At 34.8% G+C, this 21,118-nt stretch overlaps 1 protein-coding gene across 5 annotated transcripts in view; it reads right to left on the bottom strand.

Annotated features, from left to right (window-relative positions):
* SRPK1 (SRSF protein kinase 1) overlaps positions 1-21,118 on the bottom strand; it is a 78,718-nt gene that overhangs the window by 8,468 nt on the left and 49,132 nt on the right. For 3 of the 5 annotated variants that reach the window (XM_031964990.1, XM_031964992.1, XM_012548997.3), the window contains exons 7-14: positions 19,739-19,845; positions 17,869-18,034; positions 16,887-16,912; positions 16,283-16,496; positions 15,500-15,940; positions 14,943-15,043; positions 11,132-11,239; positions 617-686 (exon numbers count right to left, since the gene is read on the bottom strand). In XM_031964990.1, coding sequence (XP_031820850.1) covers positions 617-686; positions 11,132-11,239; positions 14,943-15,043; positions 15,500-15,940; positions 16,283-16,496; positions 16,887-16,912; positions 17,869-18,034; positions 19,739-19,845 — 1,233 coding nt within the window. The remainder of the gene's footprint in view (positions 1-616; positions 687-11,131; positions 11,240-14,942; positions 15,044-15,499; positions 15,941-16,282; positions 16,497-16,886; positions 16,913-17,868; positions 18,035-19,738; positions 19,846-21,118) is intronic. The other 2 variants (XM_031964991.1, XM_023502934.2) reach the window with 1 other exon arrangement.

Here is a 21,118-nt window from a genome sequence, read left to right as displayed (position 1 = left end):
TACAAGATGCCACTAAAATAAAGATGATAGAGCAAAAGATTAAAACTGTGCTATTCCTAAGCTGAAATTCAATTTGGGCAAAAATTTTATAGAAAGAGAAAGAGGAACATGAGATCAACAGGAGTCCAAAAAGAAGCAACCTGGCAATTTATTTCATTCATTTATTTATTTTTTGCCAAGGCAATTGGGGTGACTTGCCCAGGGTCACACAGCTAGAAGTGTTAAGTGTCTGAGATCACATTTGAACCCAGGTCTTCTTGACTTCAGAACTGGTGCTCTATCCACTGTGCCACCTACCTGCCTCTACCTGGCAATTTATAACTCTCAGTCTAACCTAATTTTCTCAGTTCCCCCCTTCTCCTCCTAACCTTTATTAAGACCTAAAAAAAATCTTTTTAAATGAATAATCCTTTTCTGTGTTCTTATCTATTCTGGGATCTACAATAAACATAAGGATACCTAACCCTGGCTATAATCACTACTCACTTCAGTTGTAGGGGGGCTTAAAAACACCTTTTTGCTTTTGAAATGATCTGATTTTTATCACCAATGATGTTTACAAACTCTAAAAAATAACTAAAAATCACTGAATATTGAGCTTCAAAGAGAGACTCACCTTCATCCCGAGTGTACTCTTCTCCTGAATGAGGTTCAAACAGATAGTCTCCCGTGGCTAATTCAAAGGCCTAAGAAAAAAGGATAGCAGCATATTAAAGCATCAAAGAAAAGAGGGGGAAAGAGAAGAGAAGACGAGAGAAGAGAGGAGACAAGAGGAGGAGAAAACTGTGTTGCTTAATTCTATTTGGAACAGTTCTAAGCACTTTTTCTGGAAAATCCTGCAAATGCTTAAAAAAAAAAACCAAATCCAAAAAAGATCTCCTTTCACAAACCTGTATCTTGGTAAAATGGATGAAGAAAGAGCAAGAACTCTGTTAGCGCTAACACGTTATTCAACGCAAATACAAGGAGTAAATTACCATTAGACGGCTTTATGAGCTTCCCCTTTTGGATAAGAATCTTTGTTATGTACTGCTGCTCATTTTGGATGCTAAAGTCATTCTAATTTTCATGAGGCAGGTCGCTGTTTCCCAGAATTAAGAGTTTTTGCTTTAAAAAAATAAAAAAATCCACCAATTTTTACCCACTATATATTCCCTCTAGATATTCAATAATTAGCGTGTCACAGTTTTAGTTCCTGAAATGATTTCATATTTCAGCATATAACCTCCAGGCAGCAAATTCCCCATTTCCTAGTTTAAAAAAAAAAAACTGCATCCCATACATATCTTTGGGTTCTAGGCCACCAATTCAATACCAAACCAATCATTTTTAAAAAACTGACTTACCAGAAAAAGCAAAGTACCTGTCAGCACTAGAAATACTTTACAAACAATTTTAGTGTTGGAAAGGACTTCAAGATGTCAGTCTTGCCCTTGTAACCTCCATGAGGAACTACACTGAACCCGGCTAGACAGAAAATTAATGACTTCTTTAAGTCTATAGGGTAAAGAAACTTTTTAATTTCCTACATTAATATGTTCTACTTTAAAGCCATTTGCCATGACTGCCTTTACTAATCACTACAGAAACAAAAAATACAATATAAGATTGATTTTTCTACAAGCAAAGCCAAAATCTAAAAATATCATAAAAATTATAAGCCAAATGAATGGGATTTCACTAGTATTGTTGGGTTTAGTTTCTTACTTTCAGTTTAATAAAAATACTGAACTGCCTTTACTCAGGGTTATTACTTTTGAAAATTAATATACATTTCCTTTGTTAAATCATACTACATTATTTCTTTTTTATTTCATCCATTCTTATAACAATGTCAGTGAGAGTAACATTTTTTACAAATAGGATACCTGAAGCAAAAGATGACTAAACTGTTCATTATGTAGTAGTGGCAGGTACTGGCAATGCCAAGTATAAAATTCAATACATCTGACTCCCAAAATCTAAGCAATCTAGCTTCTTTATCCTTTCTCAGCCAATATTTTCTTAAGGAAAAACTGATCCAGATGGCAACATGAAAAATTTTACTTGAAAATTTAAAACCAAAAACTTTGGGTACAAAAAGTCATGATGTGACTCATTTATTAAGCATCCAGGACCAGAAATTAACATGCAGAAGCCACATGGGATAGTATACATGTAGAAAAAGGGAAGTCTGATACTGCTTAGAAGGCAAACATAGCATGTTGCAAGCAACATGAATGTGTAGTCAGAAAGTGCCATGCAGTGATTCCCCAAAAGAAAATAATGACTCCCCCACTAACTCCTTTTCTCTAAGATAACATGTCCAACAATTTTTATTAGTGGGTTGACTGTCTCACCTGGTAATTAGGAGGTAGTCTCAGATCTGTGAGTCACGGGGTAGAGTCTTTTAGGTTCCACCCTGATGCTTTATCCCTGGAGAGGGCTTCCCAAGTTGTAGATGTGCTCAATATACAAAACATGAGGGCCCTGATTTTGGTCTTAGATCTGACAATATTTAGGAAGGGCTGGAGTGCTGGACATGTTATCTTGGAAAAAGGAATTAACAGATGAATCAAATTTTCCTTTCTTCAACAATCCCTACCAGAGGGAAGTAAAATTCCAGAGTAAGGCTGGAGGCTGGAAGGATAAAGTCTGTTTAAAAGAAGGAAAAAAGGAAGTTTAGTTTTCAACTACAAATGCAGAGCACTCTTTTCAAGAGGCATTTGAGGAGGAGAAATAGTTATTACTACTGGGTAAAACTAACAAAAAGGTCTTGTCTTGTTTACATTAATAATACATTTAGCTCCATTCCAGAAGCTATTAAAAAAATGAATGCAAAATCTAGCTTTAACCATATTAGAATCACTAATCATTCAAATTTGTTCAATAAAAACTTATCAATGGAGAATATTAAAAAAGTACATTATATTATATTTTAAAATGTATCTTATGTATATTGACGTAATTCAAATATCAAATAAATGGCTTGCAAACTATTACCACCTGGAATTATATATATTAGATATATTAAGGGTGGAAATTTGGAATCTCCTAACAATTTGGAATTCTTCTAGGAGAGATCAGAGAAACAGGTTTCTTGATATTGCAATGAGGCAGCAGGAAGAAGATGGAAAATCAGCACATTTTTCTAGGTTTGGTGAAATGAAAGAATGCAAAAAGGAAGGTAGGAAGCTAAAAAGATGAGAAGCTGTTCTTTTTTCTCCTATATGCCTCCTCTTTTAGTTAATCCAGCAGTTCAGCTGGATTACAGACTTGTCGGAACTCAGATAATGCTAGCACTTCCCCTCCCCTCTACTCCCCGATCGTGAGTCAACCTTAGTTCTGGAAATTAACTTCAAACTACTAATATTTGTCAGTATAAATATTGCAACTGAGGTGAAATGGGGGAAAAAATCCATGTTGATCAGAGATTTTTTGAGAACTATTCAAGATGAAAAAGGGAACACAAAGAAATCAGGAAATGAGGAATAATTTGATAAGAAAAGGGAGTGGTATATACCTGAAGTTTCAATTTATTCAATCCTTGTCTCAGGAGGTGAAGGAAGGCTGTTGAGATTATGAAGTAAAAATACTTGTGAAGAGTGGTATGTGATTGGAGATCTAAGATACCATTTCCTAAAGGTTCTAAGAGGCCAGAACCCAGACAGCTTCTTTAACTCTCAAGGTACTTTTTCAGCTGAATGCTTCCCATATCCATATCACAATTGCTGTCCCTGTAAGCATATCTAGACTCAGGACCAAGAATAGCTACCATTCTTCTCCCTTGCCCACCCTCAGTCCATAGCACAGGATAGCTACTTCTGCTTCTCTACTGAGAGGTGTGCTAAGAGACTCCATTACACAACTATTCTCAATAAGAACCAATTATGCTACTTAACTGTCCTTACTGAAAGATCAACTAGACACAGGGAAAACTAAACAATAAAAAGACAGACTTGATGAAAAGAAGAAACTTGTGAAAGTATCTGGTATGTAGTAGGCTACTGGTATGTAGTATGATACTTGGTAAAACTGTATTCCACCATTTGATTATTGTTAAGGGAATCATTCTATGTATGTCATTTTTTAAGAACTTCAGAGAACAATTACAGCAATGTATTTAGGAGAAACATTTTTTGGGAGAACTTTAGCAGCTATAGCAGAAAGGCACAGATTGGAGCTAAATGTAATCTTATGTATTTAGTAAGTTTCAGAGCCCTTTCTCTCATATAGATTAGCACTGATTCCTCCCCATCTTATTGGGGGGTATTAATAGTGAGAGAAATAATTTGGGAAAGAACAGCCTTTTGAGTTTGACAGGGCTGTTTGGAAAAAATGATCAGTAGGGATTTCATTACAGAATCAAGCATACTGATGCAGGGAAATATTAGCAAAATTTTTATATTCTCTTCCTAACTGGCCAAAGAACTTGTAAATAAAGTGCTTTCTGCAATCTCCTCTGGCACCTGAGGAGTCCAGCTCTATTAACAGAACCTGACACAGTGTTAACAATAAAGGTTGTAGATATAGTAAATATTAAAGAGGAAAGAGACCGTAGTGGTAAAATGAAAGGATAAGCTCAAAAGAAACCAATCAGAAAAAAATTCTCAGTTTTATTTGTAAGTAAAATTTGTTTCATCTATTTTGTGCATGTTGCCCCAATGGTTAGCAGTTCAGGGAAAAGTCTGATTTATGTGGGTGCCCAATGCTCTTCTCTATTTTCCCATTATCGTTCCAGGTATTCAGAGCTCTACTTTTTTCAGACTAAATCCTTAAGTTATATCCCAATGGCTTTTAAACTCTTCTTTCCTTTTGCCTGTCATTGTCATTAAAAGAGTTTTTTGGGGGAGTAGATGAGTGGCGCTGGTAGACAGCTCTGTAAGAAAATTTCTTGGTTGGCCATGATAACTACAACCTCAGTTAATTAATTCACATTGTTCTTTTAGAACATACTCTTCCCAGTTCCCTAAGATGTAAATAAGATCAAAGCAGATAACCCAGCAACACTGCTTAGGTGAGACCTGAAGTGGCCCTGCTGGGCAGTCAGTCAAGAAGCATGGATTAGTATTCAAAGCAAATGATCAATAGTTTCCTGTAGGGTTTTTTTTTTTTTAAGACTTCTTGAATCAACTCTATGCATTTTCTAATAACCATCTAGAATAATTCCCTAATCTTCAACAACTGTTATAAGCATGGATATAAGAAGATATGAGTAATAAGGATATTTTTCATATTAGAGATGAACTCTTCATGAACTCTTCTTTTACTCTTCATTCCAAACTGTACTAAATCAATAGTAAAATGATAGATGACTTTGGGTACAAAAAGTCATGATGTGACTCATTTATTAAGCATTCCATCAATCTGGACCATATAAAGATCATTTTATCTTCTGCCTTGGTTCTAGGACTTAACAAACAGTACAAGCAGTAAAATAATTTGTTGGAGGCATCCAATTGTTATGCCATCAAAAGAAATTTGTGCCCCAGAAATAGAAGAAAGGCCATTTTCATGTTCTGACAGGTTAAAGAAATCAGTCAACAGTAAAAGATGTTATACTTTTGAAGAGTATTTATAAACTATCTCTCAAGAGAATAAGGATAACATCACTGAAAATTAAGATATTGAGGTATTTGGAGAAAAGGCAACCATTGGGAAAAGGGAGAAATTAGTCTAAATTCTCAAAAACAACACCTTACATTAAAATTTGAGGAGAAAAATAAAGTTTGTGATTTGATCCCAAAATTCTGAAACCATTTTATGCATGTATTAGTGATAGAGTCTTGAAACTTCATCCCTAAACTCTGACATCATTTTGTGAATACAAGATTTTATTCCAAGACGGTCATTCATATTCAAATCATGATTCTGTCCATTTCCAAAGAAATTATTTGCCCATAACCTTGATTTGTTGAAAGTGATGTTATCACAGAAAAGCAATTATTTTAACATGCTATACCACTCTTCACTAGCTAGCTTGTCTCCTTTATTTTTTTTATTTTCCCATCATACTGAAACAGCCTAGAATATTAGAAGGGCTGAAGGTGTTGGGCTGACAATAACAAACAACAGTGCTATTATGACAAATGATTTGTAGCTTTAGTACCACATAGAAGTGCCGAGAAATTACTTCATACATTTAGAAAAAAATAGAAAAATTTATCTGAAGATATTTGGAAAGTGAATTGCAAACCTAAAAGTATTACAAAAATACTAGCTAGTGATTACAAAAGAAAAAAAGGAAAAGGAAAAATATATAAATGGATAAAATAGAAAGTAGAAGGGATGGGATGGGGGAGAAAAAGGAGGAACTTATCAGATCCCAAAAGTTTTCTACAAATCAAGAATCACTAATCCTGAAAGGCAGAGTGGCAGGGTAGACAGAATTGGCCTTAGAATCACAAAGCCCTAAGTTCAAGTCCTACCTTGAATACATCTTGCACAAGTCCCTTAAACTCTTAGTACCCAAGGCAATTCTCATCTGATATTATTTTGAAAACAAAGCAAACCTATAAAGTTAACAGGCTATGCAAGTGAGATATAGTAGAAGTAATCAGCCATGGAAGCCTACTTTTTCATAATCTCAAAACACAAACATCTAGCCCAAAGACAGAAAATTGGAGATATATCCTGACAGGTCTCTAAGGAAATTCCACACCATATGCTACAATAAGCTCTAAACAATAACAAGATTTAAATGTAACACATCACCAAAAAATTAAAAGATAGATAGTATCTTAGACAACCACGACTAGCGGAAGAATTCTTAAACAAACAAAAATAAGGACAGGTGATCCTTAATGATTAATAGACAACTGTGACTAAAAAAAGATTTCCCATAAAATATCAAAATTTAGTTGGAATTAGAATGGAAACAGTGAAATGGGAAAAATCTTTGTAGCAAATGCCTGATAAAGGTCTGATAACTTAAGTATAAAAGTAATTAATACAAATAAACAAGAACAAGAGTCACTCTCCAATAGATAAGTGTAGAAAAAGACAAACTAAGGCAGCTAGATGGCTCAGTGGATAAAGCACCAACCTTGGATTCAGGAGAACCTGAGCTCAAATCCAACATAAGACATTTAACAATTACTAGCTCAAGTCACTTAACCCCAAATGCCTTGTGCTTCCCCACACCATTTATACATATGAAAAAGGGTGTATTTTTTAGAATACAAAAAAAAAAAAAATAATCATGAAAGAATGCACCAATTCACTAAAAAGAAAATGCAAACAAAAGTTTCAACTCCTACAGAAAAAAGATAAAACAAAGAACAAGAATGGTAAATGTAGGGCTGTGGCAAGACAGACATATTAATATATTGTTGATAGAAGTATCACTCTGGTCCAACTCTTCTGGAAAGAATTTGAACTGTACCCCCAAAATCACTGAACTACGCAAATTCCTTGATTCAGCAATATCACTACTAGGCATATACATATACATACATACATACATACATTGACATATATATATATATATACACATATATATATATCAAAGAGATTATAAACAGAAAGAAAACTTGTAACAGCACTTCCTGTGCTGACAGAGAAAGAACTTTTGTGGGAAACAGTGGGTGTTCACTGAATGAGGTGAAAGTTTTACTGTACTGTAAGAAATATTTAACAGTTAAGTAAGCAGAACAAGATGATTATATATGAGAACCACTATATGTAAAGGAAAACAACAGAACTGTGAATGATGCAATGCCTAATAGTGATTTCAGAGGCCTAAAACTAAAACCAAAACATTCTAAAACATGGGATATTTATAGGAATAAGAATTTAATTGTCAATCATGGTCAGTATGATTTGTTTCACATGAATACTAAAAGGTAGCTACAATTTTCTAACTGAAAATGTTAAGAGAAATCATATTGAAGTGTGATAGTGATGAATAAAGAAAACTGGAGAAGGCAATGTCCACTCTGATGTCTAAGTTCAGAATGTTCATTTGCACAGTCCTTTGACCACATTTGCTATCGCAAAACTTCAGTTTTAAAGTGAGAGTTGAGATCGTATGGAATATGTCAGGAAATAAAAATATCTAACTTCAATCTAAGGACCATTTACAGATACCCATACAGTACAACTCAATATGACCATTAGATGGATTGTTTGACAGGTAAGCATAGTAGCAATTTGTGGTACCCATACAACGAACATATTTCTTAGTTGTTAATGGCAAAAATCATTTGGCATGTTTTACATCAAAGGGCTTCAGGGTTAGAGCTTGAACTGCACAGTATGCATCAGCTTCCAATGACATCCAAGGACACTGTAATGCAATAACATTAGGGAATGTGAGCTAAGATAGCTGCCTCCCAGCCACAATTCAGCATTCCCTATTAGCGGCACTGGGCTCAGTCAAATTTAATTATGTTTTCATAGACTTTTTATTGTTGCTACTCCAATGTTCAATGACATTTTTGTCACTGTTACCACTTCATTTGTCACACAATAGTGTGACAAAGTACAACACTAGCAAGAGCTTTTAAGGATGTTTTATTGATCACTATCTTTTTGAAGAGACTGAATCTAGGTCTGATTCTGACCAATTAGGATGAACAGACGGAGGAAACAAAAATTAAACTCTTAAGAGAAACTCACATAGGAGGGAAACCCTAAGCACACCGTCCTCTTAGATAAAGGTCATCTTTGTGAAAAATATGGATTAGATGATAGTATATATAATTAAATATATTGAATTCAGAAGGAGCTGAATAAGTGGAACCAGAGAATTAAGAGATCTTGAATGGGGGGGGGGGGGGGGCCTACTGATCCTTCTTCAGTCTTAAAATACTAGAGACATATATACTGACTTAACTGATCTGAAGATGGCATGTAGCTTAAGAGGGATAGCTAGTACTCTAGAGGATCCAAATTTTCATAATTGGTTGAAATATGTGAAATGAAAAACGTTACAAGTATAAGAATTAAGTCCTATTTCCTCTTGTCTAGACAATATGTCTAGTAAATACATCCTAAAGAGTGTGTTAGCCGTTTTGGCTCTCATCATATCACTTTACTTTGCTTATTATCTGGGGCACTACAACCACACATTTTTCAATACTAATTCAGGCACTAGATTTTAGGGAAGACACTGATAAGCTCAGGTATGTCCAAAAGAGGATGATCAGAATGTCGAAGAGCCTCAAAATCAAGGACTCACCGAAGGAATTAGAGGTACTCAATCTAGAAAAAATTAAAAGATGACACAATAACTATCTGCAAATATTTGAAATACTCTCATCTTAAAGTAGCAGAATTATTCTGTTTGGCTCCAGTGGGCAGAAAACACATTAAAAAAACAAAAGCAAAAACCCCAAAAGTATCAAATTTAAGCATAATACAAGAAAAAAAAAATTCCCCTAACAATTAGAGGTATCTTAACTAAGATTCAGAATGGATACAGTGATTTGCCCAGGGTCAATCAACTAATTTGAGATGTAGGATTTGAACCCATATGTACTTGGGCATATAGTACTGACAAGAAGGGTCACATTGTTAAGAGTAGGACAGAAGAGGACAAAGTACATTATCATCTGGGATTTTGAGACAAAGATAAGGACAACAAGGCATTCAAGTTGAATTTTCCTCAGTAAAAGGCAAGAGATGGCATTGTGGGAAGTTTGAAAAAGAAAAAAAGGTCTGAAAACAGGTTTTATGAGGGAGTGGGCAATCAACTGGGGAATACTGCCTTGTTATATACACATTTAAGGCCCAATTGAAGATGGATAACATGAATTTATAGTGTACCCAATTCAGCATAGCTGTGTCCCTTTCTTGATCTCCTTTTAGAAGCACATTAAGTAGGAATGCAAGTGTCAGACAACGGGAGTAATCTAATGCTCATATTTGGCTAGGGATGAACAAAGAGGAAAAAGGATTCAAGAATATAGAACAGAGTTAAAATACTGAACTATAAGGTCAAGATTAAAAAAAAGAGGGAAGTAAAGTTGAATAGAAGAGTGATATTGACTCTCTTTTCTGCAAAGTTCAAGTCTCTAAAATTTTATTTATTCATTGTAGAAGGGAACAAATTAGAGGGGAAGAGCTCCTTAATATGGCTACCAAGGACAAATTAAGAAAAAAAGGAAAATTATTCAGTTTTTTCTGTTTTAGCAGCACAATAATGAAAAGTTCAATTTTTCCAAAATGAACAAAATGGTTTGATGTGATACCTCTCACACTTTGGTGAAATAAATAATTCACATCACATAACTTAGTAGAATTTGAAGACATTAAAATTTTTTTACTATTACTTACCATTTTTCTTTGTGCCTTAGAAACTCAGTTCTGTCAACAATACTTTAAATCTAATTAAGAATAATACCTAAGAAATTAAATACTCCTGAGAGTTGATCATATTAATGCTATGATTCTTTTTTTTTTTTTTAATTTAATAGCCTTTTATTTACAGGATATATACATGGGTAACTTTACAGCATTAACAATTGCCAAACCTCTTGTTCCAATTTTTCACCTCTTACCCCCCCACCCCCTCCCCTAAATGGCAGGATGACCAGTAGATGTTAAATATATTAAAATATAACTTAGATACATAATAAGTATACATGACCAAAACATTATTTTGCTGTACAAAAAGAATCAGACTCTGAATTATTGTACAATTAGCTTGTGAAGGAAATCAAAAATGCAGGTGTGCATAAATATAGGGATTGGGAATTCAATGTAATGGTTTTTAGTCATCTCCCAGAGTTCTTTTTCTGGGTATAAATGCTATGATTCTTAACTATACTCATGGAAGCAACCTTACAAAAAACTCTTAATAATTTCCTGGCAGGCAGTTTAGGAAGGTGTAAACTTTTGCAAGGACTTTCAGAACAAAGAATTGGAAGTAGAGTGTAACAAAAGCATTTGAACCAAATCTTGGAATCACATCTCCCACACTGCAACTGATGTTTATTTGGTTCTTTTATCTTAATGGGAACTTGGAAGGCAATGAATGGCATAACAGATGTTTCTGATACAGCTTTTTAGATCCAAACCAAAATGACTAACTGATGGGACTTCCAGTGTCAGCAGTTGTCATAAACCACCAAATCCTTGATTGATTTTTCTGCCATTCTATAGCAAAATATACAGTCAAATAGAGAACCCAAGCAACACCAAAACTTACCATACATGCTGTGCTCCAGATGTCAGCAGGAGTATTATAACCAGATCCTATTAGAACTTCTAGGGATCGATACTGCCTTGTCTGAATATCTTCAGTGAAATGTTTGTGCTGAGGTAAATGAAGCAAACAGGAGAAAATGAATTAAAATTCAATTCTTAAAAAAAAAAAATCAGATGACCAATTTTTAAACTAAAAATAAATAAATAAATATCAACTAAAAAAAAAATAAAATTCAATTCTTAGAAAGTTATGTGTGAATCATATAACAGTTTTAAAAACTTTTCAAATAAAGTTTTACATAAGCATAAGCTGGGAGAAACTATCATTTTAAGCATGAGGAATCTGAACCCCTACAATGTTTAAGTATCTTACCTAATATCACACAAATAATAAGAAGCAGATTTGCTAGCTCCAATTCCAAGGCTCTTTCTACTGTATCATGCTAATTATTTCCATTTCTTAAATTACACATTGGTTTTTATTAGTTCTTAGGAGAATTTTCTTTTAGAAGTGGCTAAACATGTTGCTTTTTTTGTTTTTTAAAAGAAAACTAAGTGTTATCTCCCAAGAATTAAAAAAAGTAGACAATGTTAGATTCCTCAAATACTTGACACATGAAAACCCAAAATCTTGAAATACTATTGAAATCAATGGCAATAATATGCTAAAAATACATAGGTGCTGAAGAAATTAGAATAAGGATTTAATGTATGAGTCCAAGTGAGGAAAAGCACTTACGTAAAAAGACCGCCTTGACTTGAGCCTTCAAGGAGGTGTAGAATTAACAAGTGCTGAGAAAGGTTGCAGGTTGCAAAATGAGTAAAGATCTGGAGATAGAATCAAGAAGGGCTCATATTGGAGGAGAGAAAAAGAAGATAAGATGAAAGAAACTGAATGCCAGGCTGAGGACTTTCAATTTGATCTTATAGCCGATAAAGAGCTGTCTCAACTCTTGTTCAATGAAAATGGTGTTATATAACAAGTTTAATATGACAGCTGTGTTGACAAGAATGCTAGCTAGAAAGATTTTGAAGCAATATAGGCTAGGGGTGTGATGCTAAAGAACTGAACTAAAATAGTGATCAAAGAATCACAAATAAAAGAATTATAGCATCAAACCTAAAGAGATACAGCGATAAAACTGGAACTGGACCCAAATTGAACAATCCACTGGATACAGCTACAAATTACTAAATATGGGGTCAAAGAAAAGGAATGAACCTAAAACAAAAAAGGCATCAGAGTATCAGAATTTATAACCCTAGGTGGTTATGAGAATGGTGGCAATCACCAACAGAATGGTTGGGAATAGCTTATCTTAATAGATCAATGTTTTTGACATAATAATTTTGAGGTGATGGTATAACATACAATTAGAGATATAATATGTGACTAGTTGGTTGTTATTCTTCATTCTTGAAGAGGACCAAAATAATATCACTATGTTAAAAGTTGAGTTAGCGTGGCCAACTATGACTGATCAAACCAATGAGTTTGGTATGCTCTGCCATAGGTCAGACACAGGCCCTATGAACATTTGGGGTGGTTCCTCTAACTATACACATCTCACATTTCCTCTGAGCTAATTCAATTCTGCTTTGCTTACAAAGCCAGCATCTTCTTTAATGAGGCACATTATGCTGGGCAGTCCTGTGTCAGTGTTCCCCATGTCATACAATCAATTCCAAAGTTCGAGAACTTTTGTATCCTTTTATCACCTTTTCTTATCACCTCATGAGCACTTGTTTTGTGTGAGTTTTCCATAAAACAGTCTTTCTGGAAAGTATACATTTGGCATTTGAACAATGTGGCTTGCCCAAGAGTTACGCTCTTTACCATTGAATTGGAATGCTTGGTAGTTTAGGTTCAAGAAAGGACCACAGTGACTGCTATTTTATTCTGCCAAATAATCTTCAGACAATTCAAATGAAATTTAATTCAGTTTCCTGGCATGGTTCTATAAGACCTTCAGTTACTTGATAGTCAGTTTGATATCTCTCCTCTCCCACACTTTCCTTTGGGGCCTCCCAACAATGAGCTAGTTCTGGCAATGCAATGTCAATCTCATTATCAATATGGACATCCCTGGGAAGTATACTGCCAAGGCAGGTGAATTTATTCACAGCACTCAAAACTTCACCATTTGCTATAAGTAGTCCCACAATTGGTTTCACAAATGGATAGTGTGGTGCTAGTTGATGAAGTACCTATATTTTTAGTATTAACTGTTAGTCCAAAATTAGCATCAGCAGCCTTTTCAAGTTGAAGAATTTACCATCAATGTGGTAGCTGACTTTGATTCCATATTTGTCCTTATTGAAAGCATTTGACAACATGACTGAAACCATCAAGCTAAAAAGATGAGAGGAGCAATCACATAGCCTTATTTTACTCCACTGGTAATTGGGAAAGCTGGAGAACATTGTCTATTATCCAAAATCTGGCAAGCACGCCATGGTGAAATTGATGTATTACACCAATCTGGTGTAGTACTTCTCTGGGCAACCAAATTTTGACATAATTTTCCATAATTTTTGTGATTGACAAGAGTATCAAAGGCCTTGCACTTAAATCTACAAATATTGTTCTGCTCCTGGCATTTCTCCTCAACTAAACACCAGATACATTAAGAGATAAGAGCTCAAGATGAAAACTTGGGCGGGAAAGTCTTGAAAAGTAGATGTGTACTTCAAGTAAGATATTTAGGAGCAGTGGGCTAGGATTAAGTAGTTTTACTTCAAAAAACAAACAAACAACAACAAAAAAACCCCAAGTTACCAAAATTTGATAAACTAGTTTCTAAGCTCTTCCCTTAGTGCATTTCTGCACTGTCTACTGTATTTCAACTTCTCAAATACTTTTCTACTAAGTTTTTAACTATGTCAAACTGTAAGCAACTGCTTTTAAAAATCAATTATCCTGAGGTAGCAAGATGGCACAGTAGATAGAACATCGGTTCTGGAATCAGGAAGAAGCCCTAATGTTCAGGGAGAAAAAAAGCTTCTCTTGGGAAGCAGTGAGTAACTAAGCTGAGCTTTGAAGGGAGCTAGGGATTCTAAGAGGGGGCAACACTGTGGACAGAAGAAAGGAGACAAAATATCATATAGAGGGAAAAAACAGCAAAGAGGATCATTTGGGTGAAACTTAAGAGCAGATAAAGTGAATAATTTTTCTGGAAAGATCCGAAAACAGAATGAAGGGCTTTAAATGCCAAACAAAAGAATTTGTTATTTAAGACTAGCGGCCAGAGGAAACCACTGAAAATGTTTGATCAGGGTGTAAAGTTGCCAGAATCTGTACTCAGGAATCACCATTTGGCAGCTGAGTGGAAAATAAGAGAAGAGAGGCTGACTGACTACAGAGACTCTAAGTAGTGAGAAAGCTATTTCAAATAAGAAGTGAGGAGGGTATATAGTGTGGTTGTGGTGTGAAAAGGCGGGATGGATGTGAAAGAGTCACCAAGGCAACCTCTATCAGACTTAGCAACAGACTGGATATGGAAGATGAATGAGATTATAAAGTAAAAAAATGACTCTAAAGTAATGAATCTAAGTCAAAAGTTCTCTCCACCCCCCCCTCCTCCAGCCTGAAAAGAGGGAGTAAAGGAAGAAAAAGAATGGATGCTTTTTTTGGAGGAAGAGAGAAAGAGGAGGGTAAATGAGAATGAAGGGAAGGGAGGAGAGATGAGTTACATTTTGTGTGTGTGACTCACAGAGGATTGTAAAGAGAGAACCTGAGTTTGTGAGAAGACTGGAGTCAATTTTCTTGGAAAAGATAAGGGAGCTATCAGGAAACAGAACATAAAACTCACCACCCAGCATGCATTTCCGAGATCAGCAATCTTCACTTTGAGTTTTTCTGCATTTTTGGGCTCAAGAGGATTAAGAAGAAAATTCCCAGCAGAAGATTTTCCTGAAGACAATATGTACAAGTTAACAAGAACAATAATTATCAATCTAGAAACAATACCATCTTGTCAAAAAATTCTCACCAAGACAACAAAGCCCTGATTGATAACTATGATATCTAACACAGAACTGGAAACTCCTCTGGATCCTGAGCTCAACATCTTTACTTTGAAAGCAACTACCACACCCACCAACTATTCAATGGGTTCTATTTTTCCCTGAATGACATTTTATTATCAATGAAAAAACATCCCCTTTCGTAGCCCCCTTCAGAGATCATGCTGGTGGAAGGTGAAAACCCCTGAAATTGATAGCTGGCTGCTTACACACTGCAACTGGCTCTGCAACTTCTGTGTTCACCTCTGGGAGACAGCACAGGTGGTTATGCTTCAGCTCCAGCAGGAACAACAAATGTTGTCGTTAAAGGAAAAAAAAGTGTTTTTTACACTCTTTGGGCTACCTTGGGTACCTTTGTTATCCAACGGTCCATTATTTTCGTTTTCATCTTCAGAGGGTATCTCTGCTCGGATGCTCTCTTGAAGCTGGTTGATCTCCTGCTCATTGAAAGATTGCTCTACTGAGTGATCATCACTTGAAGATGGTTGATATAGCATGGTTTCTGATACCCCAGAAGTTAAAGCTGCACAAGAGTCTGTTTTTACTTGAGATATACAGCTCTTGCCATTTTGGGAACCTGGGAAGGTAACTTCCTCTTTCAAAGGTTGGGCGTCACAGTCATTGGCATTGTGATGATCTTCCTTAAGCCTCACTGACTCCACATTATTGCCTTCAATATAATTAGTTATTTCAATTACTCCATTGCAATTGATTTCTGATGAAATATTCTGAGTATTGCCTTCCATTAAAAGGGTCTGCTCAAGGACAATGACACTTTCCTCCTCTAGAAAACAAACCACAAACACAAAAAAATAAGAGAAAATTACGTTAAGAAATAAGAATATTAAAAACTATTTGTAATACCAATAGTATGATCAGAAAATACATGTGAACTTAAATTCCCTTCATCAAAGGAAAAGGGTCATCATTATCCATATCAATCAATTATCTAGACCAGAAACTCTCAAAAGTATGGTCTGGGGTCAAAATCATAAACTGCTTAACTTTTAGAGAAAAATTAAGATCTAAGGCAAACTGGAAATCCCCAGAGGAAATCCCCCTCAACAATGCAATGAAAAATTATCTTGATGTTTCTTATGCTATTTTTGTAAATGCTGAATCGTACCAAGTTTTTGTTGGGATTCTTTACTTGGAGGGTTCTCTGTAAAGGGTTTCTCAACAGGCTTCTCAGTGTCTTTCTGCTTTTCTTGTTGTTTCTGTCCAGGGCTGGCCTCTTTTTCCATTTCCTCTATTTCCTGCATTCGTTTCTCCAGTAACTCAGCTTGGCGTTTCTGCTTCTTCTTTAATTTCTTTTTCTTATTTTTGGACATTTTGTCTGCCTGCAGCAAGATCACAGAAAGAAAATGCTCTAAGGTAATTACTAACTTATAAACCACAGACCCAGTGATCTGTTAATTTTAGTATTAATTCTTAATTTTCACATCACTTTCTCAATATAGTTTCATTATTTACTTTAAAGAATGGTGCCCTTAATATGAGTATAAATTTTGGTCTTTGGAATGAACTAAGTCTTCTGTTTTTTTGTCTAGAACTTATGAAAACATGGCAACACAAACTGCATGTGAGGCAGCAAAGGGAGTCATGCAAGAGGACATTTAGTAAGGATAAAAAATTTTGAATGGTTAGAATACAACCAAACCATTACCCCAGAGAAACACTTTCACATGACCATAGACTAGAGTTAAAATATATAAATACATCATACTCACTGGTTTAGGTTGGGGAGCAGTACTGACTGGAAAAAAAAAACACACAAACAAAAATAAAATCTAAGTATGTACACTGATATCATGCATCAAAAACCCCCCTATGTACCAGAAATGTCTATCACATATTTGTGAAAGAACTGACAGAGGGGTACGTGCTTGAAAAAAATTTAAAGAAAATGAATAGGAACCGCCTATGCATATGTTGCATTACCATATTTAACAATTAAATACTGCATATTGCTACTGCTCTTGACTTTTTTGTTTGTTTTTTTTTTTGGGGGGGCTGAGGCAACTGGAGCTAAGTGACTTTCCCCAGAGTCACACAGCTAGGAAGTATTAAGTGTCTGAGACCAGATTTGAACTCAGGTCCCCCTGACTTCAGGGCTGGTGCTCTATCCACTGTGCCACCTAGATGTCCCTCCTCTCTTGACTTTTAAAAGATAAAAATTTTTCCTGGGATGAAAAGATAGAAAAGAAGGAAAAGAAAAGAAGGAAGGAAGGAAAAGAAACAATAGCCAAGGAAAACTGAGGTTTAGGAAAGTTCTCTGACACCACTTGGCTGCCAACGTTAACTATAAAGTAAAATCTATACTTTAAAAAAGTACAAAATTCAGGTAGTTTCTTCATTTAATAAGTACATTGGTGACTTTGATAAAAAATAGCTATCATAAACCCCAAGTGCTACAGATTAAGTCTTAATTAAGAATGTAAATCACTGTAGTTAAGATGTAAACAAAATCATATTTAACATAACATCAGATTGAAAAAAATTAAAACATTTTAGAAATCATCTGGGGTTTTGGGTTTTTTAAAGCTTATTTATGAAAACTTTTCAAAGAAACAGTCTAGTAAGTTAGTTTCTTGTAGGGAAGAATATTTTGTTGTAATTTTGAATGGGTTCCAGAATATGTTGTAAGATAGGAAGAAGAACTTTTTATGTCAAACTCTTATTAAAGACAGATTCAAAAAAAAGAAAAACAACCTGCAGAGCCAGAAGGTGGGGGGGCTCCAGATCTCTGCCATTCTGTTGCTTCTGCAGCCAGCCTTCGGATATATTGCTCATTTACAGAAAGAAGGATGTTTTCTGGTTTGATGTCAGTGTGGATAATACGGCACTTGGTATGTAGATAATCCAGTCCCTGCAGAACCTGAGATAAAATGATAGAAGTATTGTAAATAAGCATTTAGAGTTTGAAGTATTGTTAATTGTAAATAACAGGGTGGTGCAAGAAATTATTTTCTTGAACACTGTATCATATATTTTTTCCAACTACAAAGAACAGAATGGTTTAAAATAATCACAAAGAAAAAGAAATATTACTGCAGTAATGATGACAAGAATTTTGGGGCAAAGAACTTTTACCAAGTTTTTCAAAGCCATTCTGTTTGGTAATATATTTGAAGGCTGATAGGGCACATGAGCCAATATGTAATAGCTTAAATTCAAAGTGTCATATGGGCTACTGTCCATTTTAGCTATACAAATCAGAAGGGGCACCAGAAAATACAAGTTTAATGCCCAGACCTGCCAACGGTTTAATAACAGAATTTTAGACCTAATCTAATCCAACTGGTTCTTTCATCTTATAAAGGAAACTGAAGTTTGGAGCAATGAAACAATTTATTCAAAGTAGCAGAACTAACCAGCAGCCAAACCAGGACAAAAACAGAGGTCTTTTTATTTCCTAGAGCTAGACTCCATTGTAGCCCCTCCTCATTATGCATTCTAATCTTTGGGCATCTAACTTTCCTACTAAAATTCTCTGAAAAAAAAGTTCTTTGATTTCCTTAAAAGAATGGCATTGTACATTAAGAAACAACAAAACCCAAACAACAACATTTGTAAGTTGGCACCATCTGTTCATCATTAAAGTATGTAACTTTCTGTAATCAGCTGAATATATTGTATACAAAACTTATCTGTGCCCAAACAAAAGCATCAGTATAAACTTTTAAAAAATAGGGATGTCTTGTTATTTATTCTACCAACACGTCAGTAAAATATAATATGCCCATTATTTTCTATAAAAGAAATATTTTCTGTAAAGGAACACTGTTAATTTCTAACAGTAATAGTAAAAGGACCTACTTTCTCTCACTATCCAAAATCTTTGTAATGTATAAGATAAATGTGTAAGTTACTTAATAAAGTTATAACTATTTGTATGTTTTGGGAAAGTCATCTCATATAAAGAAATCACAGCTTCTTAATTTGTAAAAACATATGGGTTTGAGTTCAGTTAGATCCAGAAATATAGACATAATTTTTTTTCTCCATCTGAGGTCAGACTTCCTAAAATCTCACCACTTAGGAGCTACATGAACCTCAGCTGAAGAATCCCTAGTTTAGATTATCTTTAAAGGCCCTTACCACACTATAAAATATTATTCTAAAATGTTATAATCAACTTTTAAAATAAAATTTGGTATCTTTTTTTTTTTCCTATATCAAAAACATTTTCCAATATAGCCCTCCCCAATTCCCCTTCAGAGGACCATCTTTACAGTTGAGGAAAAAAGGGGAAAAGTTCCATACAATCAAATAATTTAATAATAATAATAATAATAAAAGGCAACAAAACATCCCACCCTATGTTACATGTTATGTTCCACATCTATAGCCTCAACTTTGTAGAGAGGTGTCTATAGAGGGTGTGTGTGTGTGTGTGTGTGTGTGTGTATTCTGGAAGGATGTTGGGACATCTCTTAAATCCTTCAATAATCAACTTTGTATGATACGGAATAAAAACCAACAAATTTTTATTTCGATATATAAAATGATCTTGGAAACTGACAGCTCTGTACACTGGAAAAACTAACCATGGAAAAATGACTAAAATCAGAATACATACTTGTTGGATGATTTTTTTGACACATGGAAGTGGAAGTCCCTGATAATTTGACTTGATAATCCATTTGAGCAGGTGATGGCCCAAAACTTCGAATACCATACAGATATCTTGTGGGTTGATTAAGGATTTAAAAGAAGATGCACACTGATATACCAAGAAGCAAAAATCACACTAATCATTGAAATGTGGAGGGAAAATATTTAGAACTATTAAAAGTATATTGTTGTCACCTTTTTATTAAATTTTTAAGGGGAGTACAGTCCAAAACATAACACAGCTAAAGAAAAAAAGCTGATGAGGCAGAATGACTGGAGAAAGATCAGGAGGGGAATAGATGTGGCGAAAAAACACCCAACAAAATACCCTATTTGGTATGTAATCTATGTAATCTAAAGATAGCTGAAAGACAAGCAAAGGTAGGTATTGAAGAGATGGATAATGAAAAAGGGGATAAAATGAGTCACAGGATAAAAAGAAAATGGGGGTACATAAAAACTACAGAATTGTGAATATGATTAATGTTAAGGTAAATTCATTGAAAGGATCAATTTTCCCCTAGAAGTCAAACACAAAATCTAATGGTCTCGTGTCTTGTCTACGAGCAAACCTCCAAACGGGGTAATATTCTCTATTTAATAGCTTTAAAAGAACTTTTATGCATAGTTATCTCTGCCATTTTACTTATACTTGCCTAATTAATCAAAGATTTCTGCATGATTTTTTTTAAAGTCACATGAATTAAATACTGGAAAAACTATCTAAAGGTCTTCACAACTCTTCAAAATGTCAATCTCTTGATGTTTCTCTTCTTGACACAATACTATAGGGTAACTTTAGTATCTAAGCTCTTCATGTGAAATAACTGATCTCAAAGAAGTAGTTTTTCCTGGAGGCACTAAAATCTTCATTTGCCATTCAGAAACTGGCATAGAAAATGCTCAGCACCAGTGTTCCTCCTGTCTTTCAAACTCTTTCCTATATCTGTCACTACCACTACTACTCCCATACCTCATTCTCCTATACCCTTCTGTTTCATCTTCCATCCTGTGATTTGCTTCTCTGGGAGAGAAAAGAAAATCATTTTCCCTACAGTAATTTAAGAAAAGAAAATGCTGAAATGACAGATTTAAAAATGGGTAATTAATTAAGATGTCTGGCCATCTCACCTTCTTTGATCCATTTGTGCCAATTAGTTAAGTGAAATAATAGATCTTCAGACATGGAGCCAGAAAGTCTTGAATTCAAATTCTATTTCACCAGCTCAGACACTTACAAACTATGACCCTGGGCAAGTTACTTACTCTCTGGCTGCCTCAATTTCCTCATCTATAAAATGAAGATAATAAGAGCACCTGCCTCCCAGGATTCTCATGAGCATCA

This window comes from Sarcophilus harrisii, chromosome 4 (genome assembly GCF_902635505.1).
Source record: "Sarcophilus harrisii chromosome 4, mSarHar1.11, whole genome shotgun sequence".
Lineage (NCBI taxonomy): Eukaryota > Metazoa > Chordata > Mammalia > Dasyuromorphia > Dasyuridae > Sarcophilus > Sarcophilus harrisii.
The sequence above is the reverse complement of the archived record's forward strand: the minus strand, read 5'-3'. Positions and strand labels throughout refer to the sequence as shown.